The sequence below is a fragment of the Taudactylus pleione genome, unplaced genomic scaffold, assembly GCF_031769625.1.
Source record: "Taudactylus pleione unplaced genomic scaffold, aTauple2 ptg001303l, whole genome shotgun sequence".
Classification (NCBI taxonomy): domain Eukaryota; kingdom Metazoa; phylum Chordata; class Amphibia; order Anura; family Myobatrachidae; genus Taudactylus; species Taudactylus pleione.
Genome location: NW_028285703.1, coordinates 1,828,884 through 1,849,962, shown reverse-complemented (window position 1 = coordinate 1,849,962; position 21,079 = coordinate 1,828,884). Strand labels below are relative to the sequence as shown.

The 21,079-nt window shown below is 47.4% G+C and overlaps 1 protein-coding gene across 2 annotated transcripts in view; it reads left to right on the top strand.

Annotated features, from left to right (window-relative positions):
- The first annotated feature begins 808 nt into the window (after positions 1 to 808).
- ITPK1 (inositol-tetrakisphosphate 1-kinase) overlaps positions 809 to 21,079 on the top strand; it is a 170,604-nt gene continuing 150,333 nt past the window's right edge. The window contains exons 1-2 of one of the 2 annotated variants that reach the window (XM_088462990.1): positions 809 to 952; positions 2,077 to 2,258. In XM_088462990.1, the coding sequence (XP_088319116.1) occupies positions 2,164 to 2,258 (95 nt within the window). In that variant the 5' untranslated portion in view covers positions 809 to 952; positions 2,077 to 2,163. Of the gene's footprint in view, positions 1,191 to 2,076; positions 2,259 to 21,079 lie in introns of both variants that reach the window. The other variant, XM_088462989.1, reaches the window with a different exon arrangement.

Here is a 21,079-nt window from a genome sequence, read left to right as displayed (position 1 = left end):
GATCGGACGACATATCGCCTAGTGTGTACCCGGCATTAGGGCGATGCCAACAATGACCTTGACTGTAGGGCACAGGGCTTGCTTCAGAGATGTACAATGGTTTACTTACATCTCTGATGGCAGAGCGCCTGAGCAGAACAAGTCCTGCGTCGCTGCATGCAGTGCCCCCTGACCCGCAGACTGATTGACAGGCTGCAGCCAGTTGGCGGTGGGGTGGCGGGGCGATGCCGGACTCCGGAAAACGGTGGCCGACGCAGACTGCCTGACCTCAACAATGGAGCTGCCATGGCCAATCTGAATAACCTCAGGGTTACTCAGATGGCCGATGGTGTCGCAGTGCGGTCAGGAGGCGTCAGGCGCCGCCTGCTGCATTAGCATACGTTAGCATCGCTGCTGCGTCCCAGCCTAACAGCGTCCATCGCTAAACCCACATTCCGCTAAAGTGGTGCTTAGTCTAAGGGACCTTATGATAAATGCTTGGCCATCTGTAAAGCGCTTTGGAATATGTTAGCGATATATAAATAAATAAGAAATAATAATAATAATCATCATCATTGGTATGATATAAACAAGGATGTAGCCAATGTCTTGTCTTTTTTTGTTTATTTATTTTGTAAAGCATCGCAATCGCCTTTATTCAAGCTTTAATTTGCAGAGGTCTACTAATCCTTTATAAACTGGTGAAAACTTTGCCTGTCCCTGTCCCTGTCCCTGTCCTGTCCGTGCCAATCACATGAAGTAGGGACTGTTCTGGTGCTGTGCGGTCTCAGGCCTGCCCCCTAGTGGCCAGCAGCGGTAATGCTTCCTCCTACTTCCTCCCCATACATACAGAGCAGCCTGTGTGTGCTGACTCTGCCTTCTCCGCTTCTGCTGCTTCCAACTTCCACGCTTCTCTCCATTCCCACCAATGAAGCTACAGAGAACAGAAGAGGACCTGAAGCTATGACAGAGGGTGTGTCCTCGTCCAGAAAGCCTGAATTGCCTATATAACCCTTCCAGCCAGGGAGAGAAGCAGAGACCAGGGAGGGACCCAGCTTAGCAAATGGAGATCTGAAAGAGGGGGAGGGAAAAAAACAGTCACCAAGAGAGGGAGGGAGACAGTCAAGAAGAGACAGATCACCAGCAAGAGGGAGAGCAGGAGCTGTCTCCTTGCACTGGACCCCACTCCAGGTCCAGCAGCTGCCAATCAGGTCAGTAGTGAAGGTGCCATGTGCAGGGGGCAGGCTGACCTAGTTCATCAGTGCTTCCCTTGCACATCATGCTTCCTGCCTGCTATGCAAACGTGCTGCCCCCTCTCCCCTGGCATTGCTAGGGTTAAGAGAGGGTGCACCTTGCCCTGCCTGCACTGCTGTGTGAGTGTGCGATTTGTAACTGTGCATGCTGTAAATCTAGTATGGCTTCTACTGGGATCCAGCTTGCATACATTTTCTCCCAGTGCTGCTAGATCTAGAGCCATCTCTTACTCATTAGTATAGCTTTCTTCTTAACTTAAACTCCTGTTGCATGTGGCACTGTAAAGAGAACTGGGGGTTAATGAGTCACTTTGGATTTTGCCTTTAGTACACTGTCTATCACAGGTAAGCAAACGGGCGGCTGTTTCGGCACTTGTCGGACTACAAGGCTCATCAGACTGTGGCCTGGAGATGCTGAGGGTAGTGATCTCTGCACGGGTTGCTTGCCTCTATTGTATAAGTCCCTAGAATGGTCAGGCCACAAAGTGAATGCCACCCCCATTAATTGGTCCCTGAATCACTAGAATTTTAGGGTACATGGAATTTCAGGGTACATTTTGGAAATAGACATATTTTATTATACTGTTTTGTAGCAGTTTGTGGCTAACACCCCCCCCCTACCCGCTCGCCATAACACTTGTATTCCTGACACTAAATTGGTCAGTAAGACCGCTGAATAATTGATGTTTCTCAGCTATTATCAGCCCCTCCACTTGCTACTTAACACGGCAGGACCCCCCTTTTTTTAACCTTTTAAATACTGGCAAGGCTGATAAAGTTTTGCTCTGCTTTGCCGACAGGTAGCTGCGGAACTGGTTTACTAACACGTTTCTCCATTCACCAGGTGACGGGCGCAGGCCGCTTTGATTGGAGGTCCCGGGCTGACCCCCTCCACTGTTCCCTGGGGTCGCTGCTGAGACAGGTGCCGAAAATGCAGACGTTCCTGAAAGGGAAGCGGGTGGGATATTGGCTGAGTGAAAAAAAGATCAAGAAATTGAACTTCCAGGCCTTTGCTGAATTGTGCAGGTAGGTGCAATAGTCTGCTCTGGTACGTGCAAGTCTGGCTTTATTTTTGGAGTGTATCTGCAGCGAGTGGAAACTGCAGGTCTCTGGGACCACTTCTCCCTGTTCTTAAAAAAAAAAAAAAACTTCTAAAGACTATTTTTTTTTCATTGACTTGTACCTTGAGTACAACGGGTCCAGGCTTGGATAAAGGAGGTCCCTAATTTCCCACGTTCCAGGACCTCAAAATAAGAGCGCACCAAATAAAACATCTGTAGAGTTTCTCCAAATAAATGTCGCCTTTGTGAACACATTTAAGCTTGTTTATAAGGCATTAGTGTCAGCCTGACATAACCATATCTTACATGGGGTATATGTATGCTATGGTCTGAGGGTCGCGTACGGCTCTCTCTTTTGCCCCCTGAATTTGACATAAAAACTTGTAAACCGTTCGGATGACCTGACATTATTTATCAGTTTGCGTAACAGACCTAATGATTTCTTGTGGTCTTATGTAAAATTGTAACTTGCCATACAGTATAGTATGATGTCATAAAATATAACCATAACAAGTCAACTTAGAGGTAATAATAGGCTAGTTTAGGTGTAATGATGTGCAGTCCTCACTAAATACTCCCATTCATATTGTTTCACAATATTATCTATTATTGTTAATAGTGTCAGCATTTTGCGCAGCACTATAAAGACAATATTTCATAGTCATATCAGATCCTGACCCGTTGGAGCTTACAGTCTGAATTCCCAAACACACTATGGTCCAATAACATATCAGCATGTCATTTGAAGTGTGGGAGGAATCCGCAACCCCTGTAGGAAAGCCACGTAAACAGGGGAAGAACATACAGCCCACACAGATTGGGTCTGACCCGAGTGCTGCAAGGCAGTAATGCTAACCCCTCTGCTGCATGTCTGCTTTAGATTGTAAGCTCTTTTGGACAGAGGCCCTGATTCAGAGCCGGACGCTCTGACCAGAGCGCTCGCTCTGAATCAGGGCCCACCTCCATAAATATGGAGCGTCCTCCTGGACGCTCGTATAGCTGTGGGTCACCACCCACAGCCTATACGAGCGTGCAGGATGATGGTCGCGATGGTCTTGACCATCGCGACCATCGCCAGTGCGAGCCGAAGCCTGCGGTTGAGTTTCTCAACCGCAGGGCCAGGAGTGATTTTGGCTCTATCAGAGCCAAAATCACTCCCACTGACATCACTAGTGATGTCAGTGGGGCCGGCTTCTGACGGTAGGCGTTCCCTTGGGAACGCCTCCGTCTGGCAGGCACGCCCCCCGGCACGCCCACCAAAGGGGGCGTGCTGTCAGTCAACATCGACAGCACGCCCCCTTTGATCAGACACTACGAGCGAAGGAAAGCTCCCTCCGTCATGCGCAGTGCAGACCATCGACCCACTCGCGAGCGGACAGCCGCTCGCGAGTGGGTCTGAATCAGGCCCAGAGCCCTCAGCCATTTATATCAGCCTATAAATAACTTTCTACCTTACCCGGTTATTGTACAGTGCTACATTATATATGGATGCCAGATGAGCAGTGTTTTCCCACATCAGCGGCACTTCTATACCACTTAGGGCCAGTCCTATTAGGGGCGAAGGGGGTGGGTTGGTTAGCATTACAACGTTGTGGAAACGCCGGCAACGGCACCATAGCGCGGCCTGATCTCACCCCAGACTTGCAGACCTGTAGGGGGCTGCAAACAAAAGTCAGCGAGTACGGAGGTACTGTAAGTTTGCGGTACTGCGCAGCGAGCAGGTTTGCGGCGAATAGGATCAAGCTCTAAGTGATGCTTGTAAATAGTGAGGAGTGTGAGTCTGTTTGCTCTGCTGACACCTACATAACTGTAATTGTTTTGACGTTACAAAACAATAATTGAAATAAAAATAAAAATACGGAACTCAGGTTTTCCAAGGTACACGGTAAAACTGGAATGAAGTGAACATTTCACATGACATACATGATAAACATCATTTTAATATATCAGAAACCGATATAGAGCCAGGGGTAAGATTAGGTTAGTGGAGGGAGTAGATAGGATTAACATTCTATCCTGGCAAATAGGGTAGGAGAAGTTGTTTGCTTGGCAGAGCTGGTTGTATAGATATTTTGTGTGTGTGCGTGTTTTGTTTGTTTGTTTATTAATTAAGGTAACAGCCATAACTCCTGTCCTGTTCAGACCTTGACGCCTCTCTCCTCCGGCATAGTCTTCATATATCCTCATAGGATATTTGACACTCGCCATACGGCAACATACAGTAATTCATTTATTGATGATCAGTGGAGGATCCTGAGTTTGGTACTCATGAAGCTGTGTGAAGGGTCTGCAGGAGTTCGGAAAGCGGACGCTGTGCCGGCAAGTAGTCAGAATATTTGCGGAGTCACATCGCTAAGCCTCACCATAAAAACAACACAAAAATTGGCAATGTGGTGTTGACCTCTCAAACGGCGACGTTTTGACCATGTCGACATTCTGACAGTTGACATACAGGCCCTGTCGCCAACCGCCATAGGGCCTTATTGATCAACGAGTGATAAAACCCGTTGCCTATGATAATGGTGCTCCAGCCAATCAGCTCCCAACTGTCATTTCAGGCAGATGTTACATGTTGGTTTTGACGCATTGTGCAGGGGCAGAATATGCGCCAGGGTTACCCCGGGAGAAAACGGCAACGAGTGGCAGATTTACACCGGGATAAAACCATAGCCTGTGTGCCAGATTTATACCGGGATAAAACCAAAGCCTGTGTGCCAGATTTATACCGGGATAAAACCAAAGCCTGTGTGCCAGATTTGTACCGGGATAAAACCATAGCCTGTGTGACAGTGTTAGTAGTAAATGTATACAATATAGTACTTTATGGAAGTCTTATACAACTAGACAGTCTGTCTGTGAATGGACAATGTTATTAATAAATACTAATTAACTTGTATCCTTTGTCTTCTCCTTTAAAAATCAAATGTAAATGTTCATCTTTCCTGCTGTGGGGCGAATGCAGATATCAATGAAATATTGTGAATACACTACCGCTGCTCCGCTCATAATTTTATACTGTCAGTGGGAGGGGTCAAGATGGACTCCGCCAATTAAACACGGCTGCTGATTGTTGTCGTCAGTACATAGGGGTGACTAGGGCGAGAGCACCCACAAGATGCGTACCTCTTGACATGCGCACACGTGTCTGTGTCCCGGTCTGGCTCAATCACGTTTAGACGTACACACTTTTACTATACATGGCCTACGCTTGTACGAATCTGAATAAGCCCCTGGGTGGGATGTGCTAACACTGCGCGGTACATCCCGCCAGATATCGTATAGTTACTGATCGCATATGTACTAACATATGCTATCAGTACCGCAAAGGATGACAACTCTCCTAATAAGAGCTGTCGTTTGCGATCAGCGATGCGCCGTGGGCTTCCAGGTTTATGACCAGGCAGTCCATGTGCAGAGTGACACCGTGGGGCATGCTGGGAGGGATCCGAAGGCATCCCTCATACCAGCGCGATGCGGAAGAAGCCCAAAGGCTTCTATAAGGTAACGCCAGCAAAAGCACTCCGCATTGGAGTCTCGGCGGACAGCCAATAATACATATGGAAAATAAGGGAAGACCCAGAAAACGGGGCTTTTACTGCATTTTCCATTTAGTACATCCCGGCCCTTGTGTGTTTCCTCTATGGAGACGTTTTCTCCAAATGCATCTGGGGCTGATTCTGAGATGGGAGCAAACCCCCAAAAAAGAGCAAGTAACTTTGCACTTTAGAAAAACCCAGTTACACTGCAGGTTGAAGAGATGTTAGATGTACAGAGAGATTTAAGGCCCCCACACACAGAGCGATATAGCGGCCGTACCGACGGATTGGAATGATATCGCAGTTATATCGTTCCATGTGTGGGCATGATATCGTCCACTGCGCTCTCCCATGAGGTCGCCTGTTGCTCCTCCAGATCTTTCTGCATGCACAAGAGATCTGGAGAATTGACGAAAGATCCCATGCTGGTCTATGCGGAGGAAGGGGGGGCAGACATATTGGGCTGTCGGACCGTGGATCGCATCACTGGGTACACATTGTACTGTGTGTGCCCAGCATAAGAAATTTGGAGAGGTGTGTCCTAGCTCAAATCTAAATTGCTGCGTAAACGTAAAGCTATCCAGCATTTATGGGCTACATGCAAAAGCAGCCAGTATTTACCCCACATGCAAAATAAATAAAAAAAATTATTTGCACCCCTTGCATTGCAACATGGAGTGCCCAGGTGCAAAGTTACTTTTTATTTTTTTTGCCTTGTACCTAAACACTCCAGGACCCTTAGAGATGTCATGCTTTGAAGCTGTTCTTAACCCACGGCCCCCTTTTTGAATTAAAGATCTGAAGTTGGACTGGAATTCCAATCTGGTCAGCCATACTTGCCCCTTGGGAGACCTGCATAATGGTGGGAATAGGGCAGGATTATATTTATTGTGATGGATGGTTTAATGGTCCATCCATTAGAATCAGATGTTTCCTGTTTATTAGTGACCTCATTGAGGCATGTGGCACAACATTTGTCCAATCTATACAGATAGAGGGCTCAAGCCAAGGTAACTGGCAGGTGATCGGATCATTCTGGGAGATAAGGGTAAGGCGAGGTGATATAATTAGATTTATAGGTTGTAAATGCTCAATCTGAGTGAATATTTCACTGGGGCTGGGTTCTATTACTTGTCAAATTCACATACGGTATTATGGTTGTGTGAGGTCTGTAGGACTGGTGTCCTCTCTGGTTGCATGTTCTTAACAAGACTTGTCCAGTGTTGACTAACTCTGTCCTTATCCAGTTTGGGTGGGTTGCATTGTCAGTCCTTTTCTATGGCTGTTAGTGTAACATTGTTGAACCAGTCCTGGTCTGGGTCATCTCCAGTTTTTGTCTGTATTGTGTTTATTCAAACTGAACCTGCAACAGATATTGTTCTCATGACTTGTTGGGCATCAGGTTTCCAGGTCTGGATCTCCTATCGCACCACAATAGGTCTAAGTTTACGCCCTCTGTAACCAGCGGCCGGTGTACAGTCACATTTTTGTATATCTAAAACATTCCTTTGTCTCTCAAATATGAATGAGCAGTTTTAGTTCACTTTTAGTTCCAACATGTGGAATAGGGGTCATCAATAAAAGGATATTTCCGGTTTCGTCGTCCAAATCGGATCAGATTTTCGTTGTTTGTTACAGTTCCGTGATGGGTCTGCGCACATTGTTTACAAAGAAATTAAATATTATAATCACATTTGCCGGCCGCATCTGCACGTAAGGCAATTCAGTATTGTGATATATAATATATATATATAATCAACCTTATAACTCTAAAATGAAATAAAGAGATGGACAACCACTGCTTGGTTTAAAGGTCACCGTTTATATTAATTATGACCAAATTGGAATCTCCCAAAAGGTGGCAAAGAGGTTTCTACGAGATCAGCTCTAGCCAAACTAAATATATATCACCAAATGAGGGACGACTATAACGCCCCTCCTGAGGACGCAATCGCACTGCGAAGGACTCTCCTCCTATTAACCCGAGCACAGTCTGAGCGCCTCCGCAGAAAGGCGCCCAGGTCCCCCCGCAGGAGTAGGACATCTGGCCTAATTTTGAAGGGGCAAGTGCCCCACAGCGGCTCCTTGCGCCACATGTTTCCCGCTGATCTTCAGCGCCCTCCTGCCTGCTGTGCCTCACCTGTGAGAAGTTTTGTAATGACTAACCGCATTTGACAAACGAAATAATGGGTGGGGGATGGGAGGGTGGGCCTTCCAGTCAGAAAAAAAGATGGAGCCTGATATGAAAAAACCCCCCCAAAAGACCATATATAACCAACTAGCCCCTCCCCCCCTAACTATTCAATAGGACCAACAACAACCAATAGTAATAAAGTCTTAACTGACAAAAACTCCCAAGTAACCGGTTCCTAATCTTAGCCAATCACACGCATATCAGAAGACTTTTCTAGTCTCAAGCCTATGCAGCCCTCGTCCACCTTAAGTGATTGATGGACGACTTGTCTGGTCTCACAAGGTAGTTATTCGGGATGTAGTGATGAGACCGCTGGTCTTAATGCTGACAGCGGAATCCCGGCAAGGGATGTAACATGGGCGTCGAAATACAGTCGCCTATGTTAATTGCGACGCCGGAGCGCTGAGGACGCCAGCCCGAATGAAGGTAAATCCGTGGCACCCTTAGCGGGGGGGGGGGTCATTAGGGAGTCTAGCTGGGTTAGCATTAGGTTTGGGGGGGGGAGATTAGGGTTAGGTACCCCTAGGAGGGTTAGGTTTAGGGTGCAGGGAGGCGGTGTTAGGTTTAGGCACCCCTGGGGAGTGAAGTTAGGGTTAGGCACCCCTGGGGGGTGAGGTTAGGGTTAGGCACCCCTGGGGGGGGAGGTTAGGGTTAGGCACCCCTGGGGGGGGAGGTTAGGGTTAGGCACTAAGGGGGGAGGTTAGGGTTAGGCACTAAGGGGGGTGTTAGGTTTAGGCACTAAGGGGGGAGGTTAGGGTTAGGCACTAAGGGGGGGTGTTAGGGTTAGGCACTAAGGGGGGTGTTAGGTTTAGGCACTAAGGGGGGAGGTTAGGGTTAGGCACTAAGGGGGGGTGTTAGGTTTAGGCACCACTAAGGGAGGGTTAGAGGGGGACAGGGGAGGTTAGTATACTTACCTGCCCAAATCGGGATCTCCTCATGTCGGGCATCCGCCGCTGGTATTTCAATCCCATTCCAGTTATTTGGCTCCAGGTGTCGCATAGTTCCAGCGCTCTTGTAGTTAAAGGCCTAGGATCATATTCGTAGTTGTGCGCAAGTTGACCTTAAACTGTGTACATACGGGACTACTTGCTCGATCATCGATATCTTTGAACGATTTTTCCTATTTTAAAATTGAGTGATCAGCAACTATCATGAATGATTTTATGAACGATTTCTGACCGTATTTAAAAGATGAAGAATTCATAGATATCGAGCAATGTACGGTCGACCTCCGATGTACGGTCGACCTTCGTTATCGTCCATACGGCCACGCGCATTGTTGGTCATTCAGTGCAAAAAAGTCAACGATATGAAGGACATAACGATGAACAATATCGTTTATATCGTTGACAAAAGTCGTCCCGTATTTCCGCCTGTATTAAGTCAGCCGCATCTATACGTCCGCACCGCTCCTACCCTGGTGAAAGTAGCCGTCACAACGATCAGTGAGCATTTGTACCAGACCTATCCTTGGTGCAAGAGATCCGTACGCTAACCTCTGAATATTGCTCTCCTACACGCCAATGACACGCCCTCAGGGCAGTTGCCAATGTGCAAACGCCCAGTTGCTGCCCCGTTAGACTCAAGTCAGCCGCCGGTGAAGACGCAGAGGAGTTGCGTAAGCTCGGACTGCGCATGCACAGTGTGAAAATTCTCTACATCCATCTGCAAAACAGACTTGTGTGCACCTCTAAATCCTCCCTCATAGCGGGTCTGATTTTTTTAGTTTTTAGCTTTTTTTTTTTATTTATTTTTTTTATATCTCCGTTCGATCCATAATCAGACCGGCGTTTTGAGGCGTCGGACGGCGCAGTGTATCAGTACATGCTGCATGTAACTGCACTGCATCGTTCATTAGGGTTGGGTACGGGATGCTGGCGCTCAAATTCCGACGCCGACTTGGTTAGAATACCGACAGCTACTAGTGAGTACCCTAACTCTAGTGTTCACTCTAGTTCCGGCAGCAAGCAGGGCGCCAGACCTAGAGCTAGGCCACTTCTACGCGCGTCCAAATAGGGGGTGTGACCAAATAAAAGGGGGCGTGTCTTTGACGCGTCCCCTTTTCGTCACTCCTGGGGGTGTGTCCGGAACTTACGGACATGCCGGGCAGCCCCCAAGTGTTGCGGTCACAGTGATGCGCCCGGCATGGCATCCATTCACCGGTGGTGACCGTTGCGCCGTCTTTTTGACCACCGTCGCTCCGGGTCTCGTACCAAAGGAGGCGTGCTGTCGATGTTGAGTGACAGCAGGCCCCCTTTGGTGGGCGGGCCGGGGGGGTTCCTGCCCAAACGGAGGCGTTCTTATGTGAATGCCTCCGTTTGGGGGCAGCCCCACTGACATCACGAGTGATGTCAGTGGGAGAGATTTCGGCTCCGTTAGAGCCGAAATATCTCTGGGGCTTGCGGCCACGAGACCCTACCACAAGGGTCTCGTTGCAAGCCCGATGGGCGCTCGGTCAAGACCATCTTCCTGGTCAAGACCATCTTCCTGACCGCTCGCTATAGTTGTGGGTGGTCACAAAGCTATGCGAGCGGCCAGGAGGCTGTTCTAAAAAAAAATAGCAGGCCCTGATTCAGAGCGAGCGGTCTGTCAGAGCGTCCGGCTCTGAATCAGGGCCAGAACCCGCAGGCTGGCTCAGCGGGGCGCCGCGATAGAGGGCAGGGTGCTTTCTGCCCTTCAGAGTTAGGGCAGGGCGCGGCGCCCCGCTAAAACAGCCTAGCGGGAACGCTATAACTCTACCCTTAAACCTAACTCTCCTTCCCATCAGCCTACCCTCCCCCTAACCTCAATACTTACCCTCAGGATGCTGGTGCCGGGATTTTGACTTATGATGTAGTTATGGTCCCAGTTGTCGGGATGTCGTCGATAAAATCCTGAGCGCCGAGATCATAACTACAATCCGTTCATTACATCGTCCCATCTGATAGTCAGGACAGCAGATGAAACTGTAACAACGGATCGGACATACACACTATACAATGTGTTTCTAGGCTGCGTTGGAACAATATATCATACGATACATCGTACGGTGTATACCCAGCTTTAGACACATACACAATTAGGCCGCTATCCAATTAGCAGCTAAATGTTTTTCTTTTTGCTGATTTTAGGGTCTTTTTCACCAATTTTTTTTTTCCGTGGTGTCCAATTAAACCCTGACTTTTCACGTCCGAAAATTTTCTGTTTTTCTCACGAAAACACATAGGTCCACGACTTTTCGCTTTTCTTATGTATTTTCACTGCCGCGATCAGGAGAAAAATGGCTTCTTATCACTGATTAGGTCTCGCCTGCTTGAAGCAGGCGAAACAAAATCCCCTATAAGTGCCGGCAGCGAGGCCAATTGGATAGCCCCGGGCAAGATAGTTAGCCACTGTAATTTACCACGGCTAATTGGATACCGGCCTTAGATGGTTACTGTCAGAGCCCAGGACTCCAGTTCAGTTTTGTTAGCCTTCAATCAGACTGGCAACCAGTACAGAACCAGTACTAAACCAAAGAACATTTTTCACCATCTGTAAGAAATAGCTCATTAAAAATCACACCACGATCTGCGCACTTAAATGTTGCGCCAATGCTTTTGAACCCTGCTGTTTAACAGTTTTGTAAAAATTCTATTACCTTTTTTTTTTGTCTGTTAAAAAAACCAAACTTAAAAACATGGGAAACCGCATCTCAGTCATGGTGGCGGATCAATAGCGCTAATTGAATGGGCCCCAATATCCAATATGTGAAGTTTTCCCTTTAATGTTGATACAGAGTTTTGCTTGGTTCCTGCAAATAGTTTTTATTTTTTTGAGGAGATAAAGTGTTAAAAACGTCTTGCGAGGACATGAGGAAACTAAAGATATGTCAGATATGAGATTTCTTTACACAAAAATAACATATTATGTGTAATTCAAGTGTCCTCTTGCGGAGAGACAGGCCCATAGTAAACATGAGGTGAGCTCCACTGCTCCAGTCATCTGGTAAGAATAGGGGCAGCCATTTTGAACACTGAACCATATTCTATTACTGAAAACCTTATTACGCTGTTAAAGGAAGTTTAACGTGTACAGGGGTCCCCGTGTCCCAGTTGTACTTTATTGGTCCTCTTCTGTTTTTGTTATTTTTTTCTGTTTCTATGAACTGTATTTGAGACCTAAAAGTTAGTGTTAGATGGACTTTATGTCCTGAGCAAACTTCACACGTGTGTCCCAGTTTTGCATTTCAGATTATTAAGTGCCTCTGCATGTATCACTGCTGACGGTTTGTGCTTATAGGTATTTACCCCCTTTTTGTTTGTCATTTATTCTCTAAACCAGCGATGGGCAACAGTAGCCCCCCCCCCCGAGCAGTCACCCGTGGCCCCCAGCTACTTCTTTAATGTCAAATTTGTTTGCTTTATCCTGTGACACTTGTTTAAAATACCTGTTGCCGGTATGTTTATTACAGATAGGTGTCTCTTTCTATGATTAAATGTATTGTGTTAAGTTATTATTAAGTATAAGGGTAACATGCTTTCCTTTTTACAGGTTATATGGCTACCATGCGTCCCGTGAAGTATATTTATTTTTTCTAAACCCTCTACTTGAGTCACAATTTTTATAATTATTATTATTATTATGAACGTTCTGCAAGGAATATGTTGTAGTTATATAATGAAGGGATGATAATAATACAAGTGTTTGTATTGTGATTGTTTATGTACACAAGTTGGATATAGACAGTACACAGGTTATTGTAGACTGGCTATTTTTAAAACATTTTTGAAGGTGAAAACTTATTGATTGTTCAGAGTAGGAGGCATTTCCCTTTGGAAACTTGGAAAGCACTTATTGCATTGTTTATGTTATACAGAATTACAGCCTCCAAAATCAGATCTATGCTTTTAGTGTATATGATTTACAGCGTATTATCCTGCCAGCTACTAACAATGTAATAATATAGAAATTTGCGCAATCAGTGGATAGCAGCCCGTGGAAACAAATGAGGAGTCTTCAGAACCCCTCCCAATACACATACAAATAATTAAAAAATGAACCACAGTGGCGCATTCCACTTTAAATATCCATAAGTCCAAAAAACAAATGGTCCTTACTTTTTAAACAGATAGGAGGGATATGTGAGTACAGTATATGAGCCTCCTCACTTTTCCTTAAGAGTTCTGTACACTTTTCTACTCACTCCTTGGAAACTGTGTTTGTGGTTTCCTCAAAACAGAAGAAAATGACAGCACATAGGGCCTGATTCAGAGCCGGACGCTCTTGCAGAGCGCTCGCTCTGAATCAGGGCGGCATTTTTTTTTTTTGCGAGCGGCCAGGTGATGGTCACGATGGTCATGACCATCACGACCATCGGGCTTGCGACGAGACCCTTGTGGTAGGGGCTCGTCCCTCTAATAGAGCCGGAAGCTCACTACTGAGACCGCCCCCAAACGGCAGGCGTTCCTTCGGGAACGCCTCCATTTGGCCAGCCACCCCCCCTGCCCGCCTCCAAAATGGGGAAAGCTGTCAATCACAATCGACAACTGCCCCGTTTTGGTGCGAGACCCGTAGTGACGGAGCGCCCGTTGCTGGCCGGGTCTCGCGCACGCCGGCTCCGGCGTGCGCATGTGCAGTGGGGGACCATTGACCCGCTTGCGAGACCAGGAAAATACGTAGTGCAATATTGTCAAGTAGATAATCACAAAGATTTTATTACAATATCTCACTCACATGTAATACAGAAATATAAAAGCATATCACACCCCACTGGTGTATCACCGTGATCCCATACAACGCGATTACCCTCCTTGGGATGGTGCAGGGAATAGAAAGCCCAGAGCCCCGGGTCATAGGTCCTCCGCATGCCCACTGATAGGTCCAGGTGATACACCAGTGGGGTGTAATATGCTTTTATATTTCTGTTTTACATGTGAGTGAGATACATTGGTTCATCCCTTTTTGTAATTAGACAATACTATACTATGTGTTGTCATTTTCTTCTGTTTTGAGGAAACCACACACAAAGTTTCCAAGGACTGAATAGAAAAGTGTACAGAACTGTTAAGGAAAAGTGAGGAGGCTCATATACACACAGATCCCTCCGATCTGTTTAAAAAGTAAGGACTATTTGTTTTTTAGACTTGTGGATATTTAAAGTGTAAAGCGCCAGCACCCCAGTCATATGTCCAAAGTGCGCCTAGACATCAAATCTATGTCGCTGCTGTTTTTCCTGAAAGGTGAAATCCCAGTATATTTATTTTCTATGTCTAGAAGGCAGACTTCAGAATCCTCGAGTATGACTAAATAGCACATTAAGTCCTTCATGTCACCTTATCTAAACTATATATATAGTTTATAGCAAATAATATACATTGGGAATAATAATTTTTTTTTTTTAAATGTTCTCATAAAATATATATATATTTTGTTACTTTCAAGATAATAGTACAGGATGAGATGTGGAGTGGAAAATGGGAATTGAACAGCGAATGGAGGGTACAATGCATTTAACATTTGCGGGAAAAACTTGCACTCCAGCAAAAAAAATGCTGCTTAAATGGTAGCTTGGTAGAAGGTAACCCCAAAAATTAATCTGGTAATCTCTATCTAAAACACCTGCAGAGAGGGGGAAGCCCACAGTGAATAATTGGTTATTCGGTCAGAAGGTTGTCAGTAACTATGTTAACCCCACAATGCCAACACATGGTTCAAACTGTCGACAGGCACCATGTCGACACCCTCAAAATGTCAACATGTTTCCAATGTCAACATCTGAACTGTTGCTGTGTGAAATGTCAACACTCTGAGGATACAGAAGGCTAGGGTTGGGCGCCGCCCGGAGGGTTAGGGTTAGGCTGCGGGGGGAGGCTAGGGTTAAGATGTAGGGGGGGGTAAGGGTTAGGCTTTAGGGGGCGGGATTGATATAGTGGGGAAAATACTCACCAGGACACCGCTGCTAAGACATCGCCAATGAAACTCGTACACACGTGACCGCCAGGACTCAGGAGATGACACTGGAGCCGCTGCAACCACAAGTACAAGGTAAGATATCACTAGACCATCAGCGACAGTTTGTCGACAGTTCATCATGTCGGCATGTCATCTATGTAGACATGACATAACTGTCGACCAATCATACTCAACACAGTGATTGAACATGCCCAGGTGAGTAGGGAATAATGCTGATGATGATAATAAAAATCAAAACTGGGTATCAGAGGTCATTGCCTGCAAGCTCACATTTTGTATGTATGTATATGTGTATGTATATATATATATATATATATTATATAGTGTGTGTGTGTGTGTGTGTGTGTGTGTTTGATACATGAGGCTGAACACCACAGATTGCATGGTAGTCTAGCCAGATTACAATGACAAAGGGGTTTGGTGGAGCCGTATTATCTAGTAACTAAAGCAATGTTGGTTTTAAGGTCAATAGGTTGACTGAGTACATGAATGGGATAAATACACATTTATGTAGATGGGTGGTAATCGCTGAGACTAGCCTAGGGAGGCTAAGAAGGTGGCTCAGGAATCTGATAAAGGGGAAGAGGTGAAGTTTCAGAAAATGCTGGGAGGCGTTTGAGCTAGAGGAAAAGCTTGTTCTACATGGGGGAGCATTCCACAGAATGGGTGCAGCAAACGTTGTGTAACCGAGAATGGGAGCAAGTTATGAACGAGGATGACGGGCGCAGATCTTGCGCAGAGGGAAGGGTTCAATGTGAGAGATATTCGGAGACCGGTAATGACCCCTTATATAATAATTGTGTAAGGTGGGGGGTGGTACGGATCGAGCAGAGCAGGGGGGGGGGGGTGGTACGGATCGAGCAGAGCAGGGGGTGGGTGGGGGTTAGACTGAAGTGACCAGGCATATGTCAGTTCTCGTCTAGGTAATTTGCAAAATAAACCAGTCAGCCCATCGATATATTGCAAGAGCCATTTACACCTTGGAACCTTAGGCAGTCGCTTTAGTGGCCTGGGTCTGGCTGTGATTCCTCAGCAGCCGAGAAGATTCCTTGATGGATGCGTGGCTTTCCCAGTGACTTTGTGCTCCCTGACACTGACTAAAGGTGCGTATCCACTACACGAGAGTGGAACAACTGTACGATTACAACATTGCACAGGATGGAGAACGATTGCATGATTACAGTGTATAATGTGCCCACACTGAACGATATGTCATTAAGTGCAGGCAGGGCTGGTTCTAGACATTGTGGAGCTCAGGGCGAAAGGTCACAGTTGCGTGCCCCCCCCCCCCCAACTCTTTTTAGATGATGCTCCGCTGCGTGCTTCCAGAAAGGTGGCGTGTCCTTGCGGAACCCTCCCAATTCATCACACTGTATGGCGTGCACTTATGAAGGTGCTGGGCTTCCCTCAAGCTCTCCCCTTGTGGCGAATAATTGCCATGTGCAGTTCATGTTATGACACACAGTGGTGCCCCTTTTACACAATGCCCAAATTAGTGCACCTTATACACAAGGCCCACAGTACTGAGTAGTAGTGCCCCTAATACAATGCCCACAGTAGTAGTGCCCCTAATACAATGCCCACAGTAGTGGTGCCCCTTATAGAATGCTCACAGCTGTGGTGCCTCTTACACAATGGCCCCAGTATTGATGCCCCCCATGCAGTGCCCTCAGTAGTGCCCGCAGTGGTAATGCCCCCATTGGTAAAGTCCCCTATAGTAGTGCCCCCATTGGTAATACCCCCAATAGTAGTGCTCACAGTAGTAGTGCCCCCTATAGTAGTGCCCCCAGTAATAATGCCCCCTATAGTAGTGCCCACAGTAGGAATTCCCCCTATAGTAGTGCCCAAAGTAGTAATGCCCCAGTAGTAATGCCCCCTTATAGACATGCCCCCAGTAGTAATGCCCCCTTATATACATGCCCCCAGTAGTAATGCCCCCTTAGACATGCCCCCAGTAGTAATGCCCCCTTATAGACATGCTCCCAGTAGTAATGCCCCCTTATAGACATGCCCCCCAGTAGTAATGTCCCCCAGTAGTAATGCCCACTTATAGACATGCTCCCAGTAGTAATGCCCCCTTATAGACATGCCCCCAGTAGTAATGCCCCCCAGTAGTAATGCCCCCTTATAGACATGCCCCCAGTAGTAATACCCCCTTATAGACATGCCCTCAGTAGTAATGCCCCCCCAGTAGTAATGCCCCCAGTAGTAATGCCCCCCAGTAGTAATGCCCCCTTATAGACATGCCCCCAGTAGTAATGCCCCCATGCCTCCTTTCTGATAAATAAAAAAAATACAAACACAATACTTACCTTAGGCCCCGCTCCTGTGTCCGCTGCCATCTGGTCCGACCGCGGCTCCACCACGGATCTATGGGAGAGACATCATGGCGTCCCTCCCATAGTGCTCTATGCGGGAGCCGAAGCTCTGGAGTGAGCTTCGGCTGCTGCTGCAGGGAGGGAGCCGGGTGCCCGCTGATAACAAATATCAGCGGGTGCCGGCAACGGGGGGGACCGGCGCAGGTTTTTTTTTTTTTCCTATGGGATTTTTTTTTTTTTTTTCCCTCCTGGGGACTCAGTGGCGCCCTCTAGGGGCCGGCGCTTCGGGTGATGGCCCTGTTAGCCCGCCCCTAGAACCACCACTGAGTGCAGGCACCCTCTCTCATCCCAGAACATGCACAATCTGATGATACCGGCAGCTTGGGCAGTATGTTCAGGCGATGATAGATGTTGAGAACGACCAGCGGGAGCGCGCATCGCTGGTTGTTTTCGTCATTTTACCGCACGACTTATGAACGATGAATGAGTGATTGAACGATAATGATGATAATGATATCGTTCAATCACTCAGTTTAATTGTCTAGCGGATACGCACCTTTACTGTTGTCTTGCTAAACCTATGAAAAAAAAAAAAAGACAAGTAGACTAGTAGTGATCCCCATGTGATAGGTGACCGCGTCCGTCATGGATACACATTACTCATATCAGTTTGAACGAAAATGTCACAGCGACTATTTAAAAATTATTATTTTTTTTCTTTTTATGCCAAATCATTATGGGCCTGATGCCGAGTCAGACCTCTGTGCACATGCGATCGTACCCTTTGTGTGTGTCTGTCTTACTCTGGGTCGTAAGCAACTCGGCCGGATCTTTCTTTCTGTGAAACTGGGCGTTTCTGGGCGCAACAGTGAGAGCGCACGGAACTAAGGTGCGAGCAGAAATCCGGCTTGCGTCGGCTGCGATGCTGTTTTCCGGCTTAGCGCTGCGCTAACAGCCTCGCTGCCGGCACTTTAGTCGGAGAATGCAATTACCACGACTAAACAACCAGCCTAAGGCGCGGTAACCGGCATTCTCCGACTTAAGTGGTTCTAGTCAGACTTGGCAGCTCGGTCAGTAGGGTACACCTTCCCAGGGCTATTCGGCATCGCACTGAACTGAATCCCCCCCAATGAAAGGGACAATCTCTCTCCCTCATCTGTTTATAATCTTTGCCTCTGCAACACTTAATTTGTGTGTTTTGAGAGTGCAAGGCAGAAAAATAGACTCTGCGCTCAGCAAAGGGTTAATATTAAGTTAATCTAAGTTTCATAGGCTAAAAACTAGTATGAGAACTTTGTGCAGTATTTCTCCTTGTGTGTGTAATGTAAGTTTGTTCTGGCTAGTGTCCCTAGTCATACGCTTCCTGCTATGTATAGTTATTCATTTACATATACTGTACACACGGCCAGACCTCATATAAACTATGTACACTTCAACATTAGATAAACTGGGAATTATTTATTTGTATTGGGGGTATATTTACTAAAGTGTGTTTTTTTTCAAAGTGTAGTTGTTGCCCATAGCAACCAATCAGATTCTACCTATCATTTATCTAGCACCTTCTAGAAGATAATAGCTAGGATCTGATTGGTTGCTATGAGCAACATCTCCACTGCTAAAACCCGCACTTTGGTAAATATATCCTAACACAAATAAATAATTCCGAGTTTATCTAATGTGTCCTGTCGTCTTTGGGCAATTTTTTTTTTTTTGCAAACTCTTCTTCACTGAAACACAGTGCAGGTTTTCAGGGCATGCTTGTTCAGTACAGCTGCAACCATTTAGATAGTTACATAGGCCCGTTTTCAATTTGACTTTTCACCTCCTTCGCCTGTTTTCCAGGCAGAAAAGTATCGTGCGCGCGTGCCTGATATTCCCCGTATTCAATTTGATAGGACGCGAAAACGGAACCCGGTGAAACTGGGATCAGCGAAAAAAATGTGAATTTTCGGGAAATCATCCTGTGACCCCCCCCCCCCCTAAAGATGTCCAGACATGGGGGATCACTATGGGTACCCCCGTTTTGCATGTAGAAGGGAAGTAGGGTTTTTAAATAGCCGCGGCAGGTGCATAAATGCGGCTTTGAAGAAGGTGATGCAGAAGAGCATTTAGCACATTTTTTGGGTAAAAATAACTATGCCCATCAAATTTGTGGTACATGAAAATGTGTGCAAGCATATTTTAAATACCTAAAAGGATTTTAAAAAATTCTTCAAAAATTCACCTGCCGCTACTCCCCCGCATTGAAGAAAACACCCGCCGCATACTTCCGAACCCCTCTGGAATCTATTTCGGTACTTTAGGATGTGTTCCCACTTTTTTTTTCTTTACCCCAAAATGTAAAAATTTTTTTTTTTTTTTTTTTTTTTTAAGCACACATTGTTTTTACGGGGCATTCCCAAGGGTGCAGGATATTTATTTTAAGCATGCACCCCTAAACCCCAATTCTGCACTTTTTTTTCTCCAGCTAATGGCTGGCGAAAAATTACGTAATAACTTTTCACCTCAAATTGAATACCGCCCATAGCCTAATTTTTGCTGTAGTGGTGCCCATATGCAGTGCCCCAGGAGAGGACCCCATTATGCAGGCCTACAGTAGTGCCCCCAGTAGTGATCACCCTAAGCAGTGCCTCCAGTAGTGGTCCCCCCTTGTGCAGTGCCGCATGTGCCCCCAGTAGTAAGCCCCCTATGCAGTGCCCCAGTAGTGGTTCCCCCCCCCTTGTAGTGCCCCCAGTAGTGGTTCCCCCCCCTTGTAGTGCCCCCAGTAGTAGTCCCCCCCCCCCCCCCCCTTGTGGTGCCTCCAGTAGTAATCCCCCCCCTTGTGGTGCCCCTAGTAGTAATCCCCCCTTGTAGTGCCCCCAGTAGTAGTCCCCCCCCCCCCTTGTAGTGCCCCCAGTAGCAGATCCCCTTTGTTGTGCCCCCAGTAGTAGTCCCCCCCCCCCCCCCCCTTGTAGTGCCCCCAGTAGTGGTCTCCCCCTTGTAGTGCCCCCAGTAGTAGTCCCCCCCCCCCCCCTTGTAATGCCCCCAGTAGTGGTCACCCCCTTGTAGTGGTCCCCCCCCTTGTAGTGCCCCCAGTAGTAGTCCCCCCCCCCCTTGTAGTGGTCCCCCCCCTTGTAGTGCCCCCAGTAGTAGTCCCCCCCCCCCTTGTAGTGCCCCCAGTAGTGGTCTCCCCCTGTAGTGCCCCCAGTAGTAGTCCCCCCCCTCCCCCCCCCCTTGTAGTGCCCCCAGTAGTGGTCTCCCCCTGTAGTGCCCCCAGTAGTAGTCCCCCCTCCCCCCCCCCCCTTGTAGTGCCCCCAGTAGTGGTCTCCCCCTGTTGTGCCCCCAGTAGTAGTCCCCCCCCCCCCCTTGTAATGCCCCCAGTAGTGGTCTCCCCCTTGTAGTGCCCCCCCCTTGTAGTAGTCCCCCCCCACCTTGTAGTGTCCCCAGTAGTGGTCTCCCCCTTGTAGTGTCCCCAGTAGTGGTCTCCCCCTTGTAGTGCCTGCCCCCCCAGTGGACACATGTAATTAAAAAAAAAAAATTAAAAAAAATTTGCCTCTATCCCCGCACCCGCCACCGCCATCAGCTCCTCCGTTCGTCCTCCCCGGGCCGGGTCACTCTGCATTATGGGAGGGACGTCATGACGTCTCTCCCATTACCCACTGCAGGAGCCGGAAGATGGAGCGGCTACTGCAGTGGGCGCAGCAGCAGTCAGTGAGAGTCTGACAGACTCATTGGCTGCCACTCAAAACAAACACACAGCGTGTCACAGAGACACAGACGGCCCGCATGGCGCTGCGGCCCGAGGGGCACATGGCACCCTGCCCCC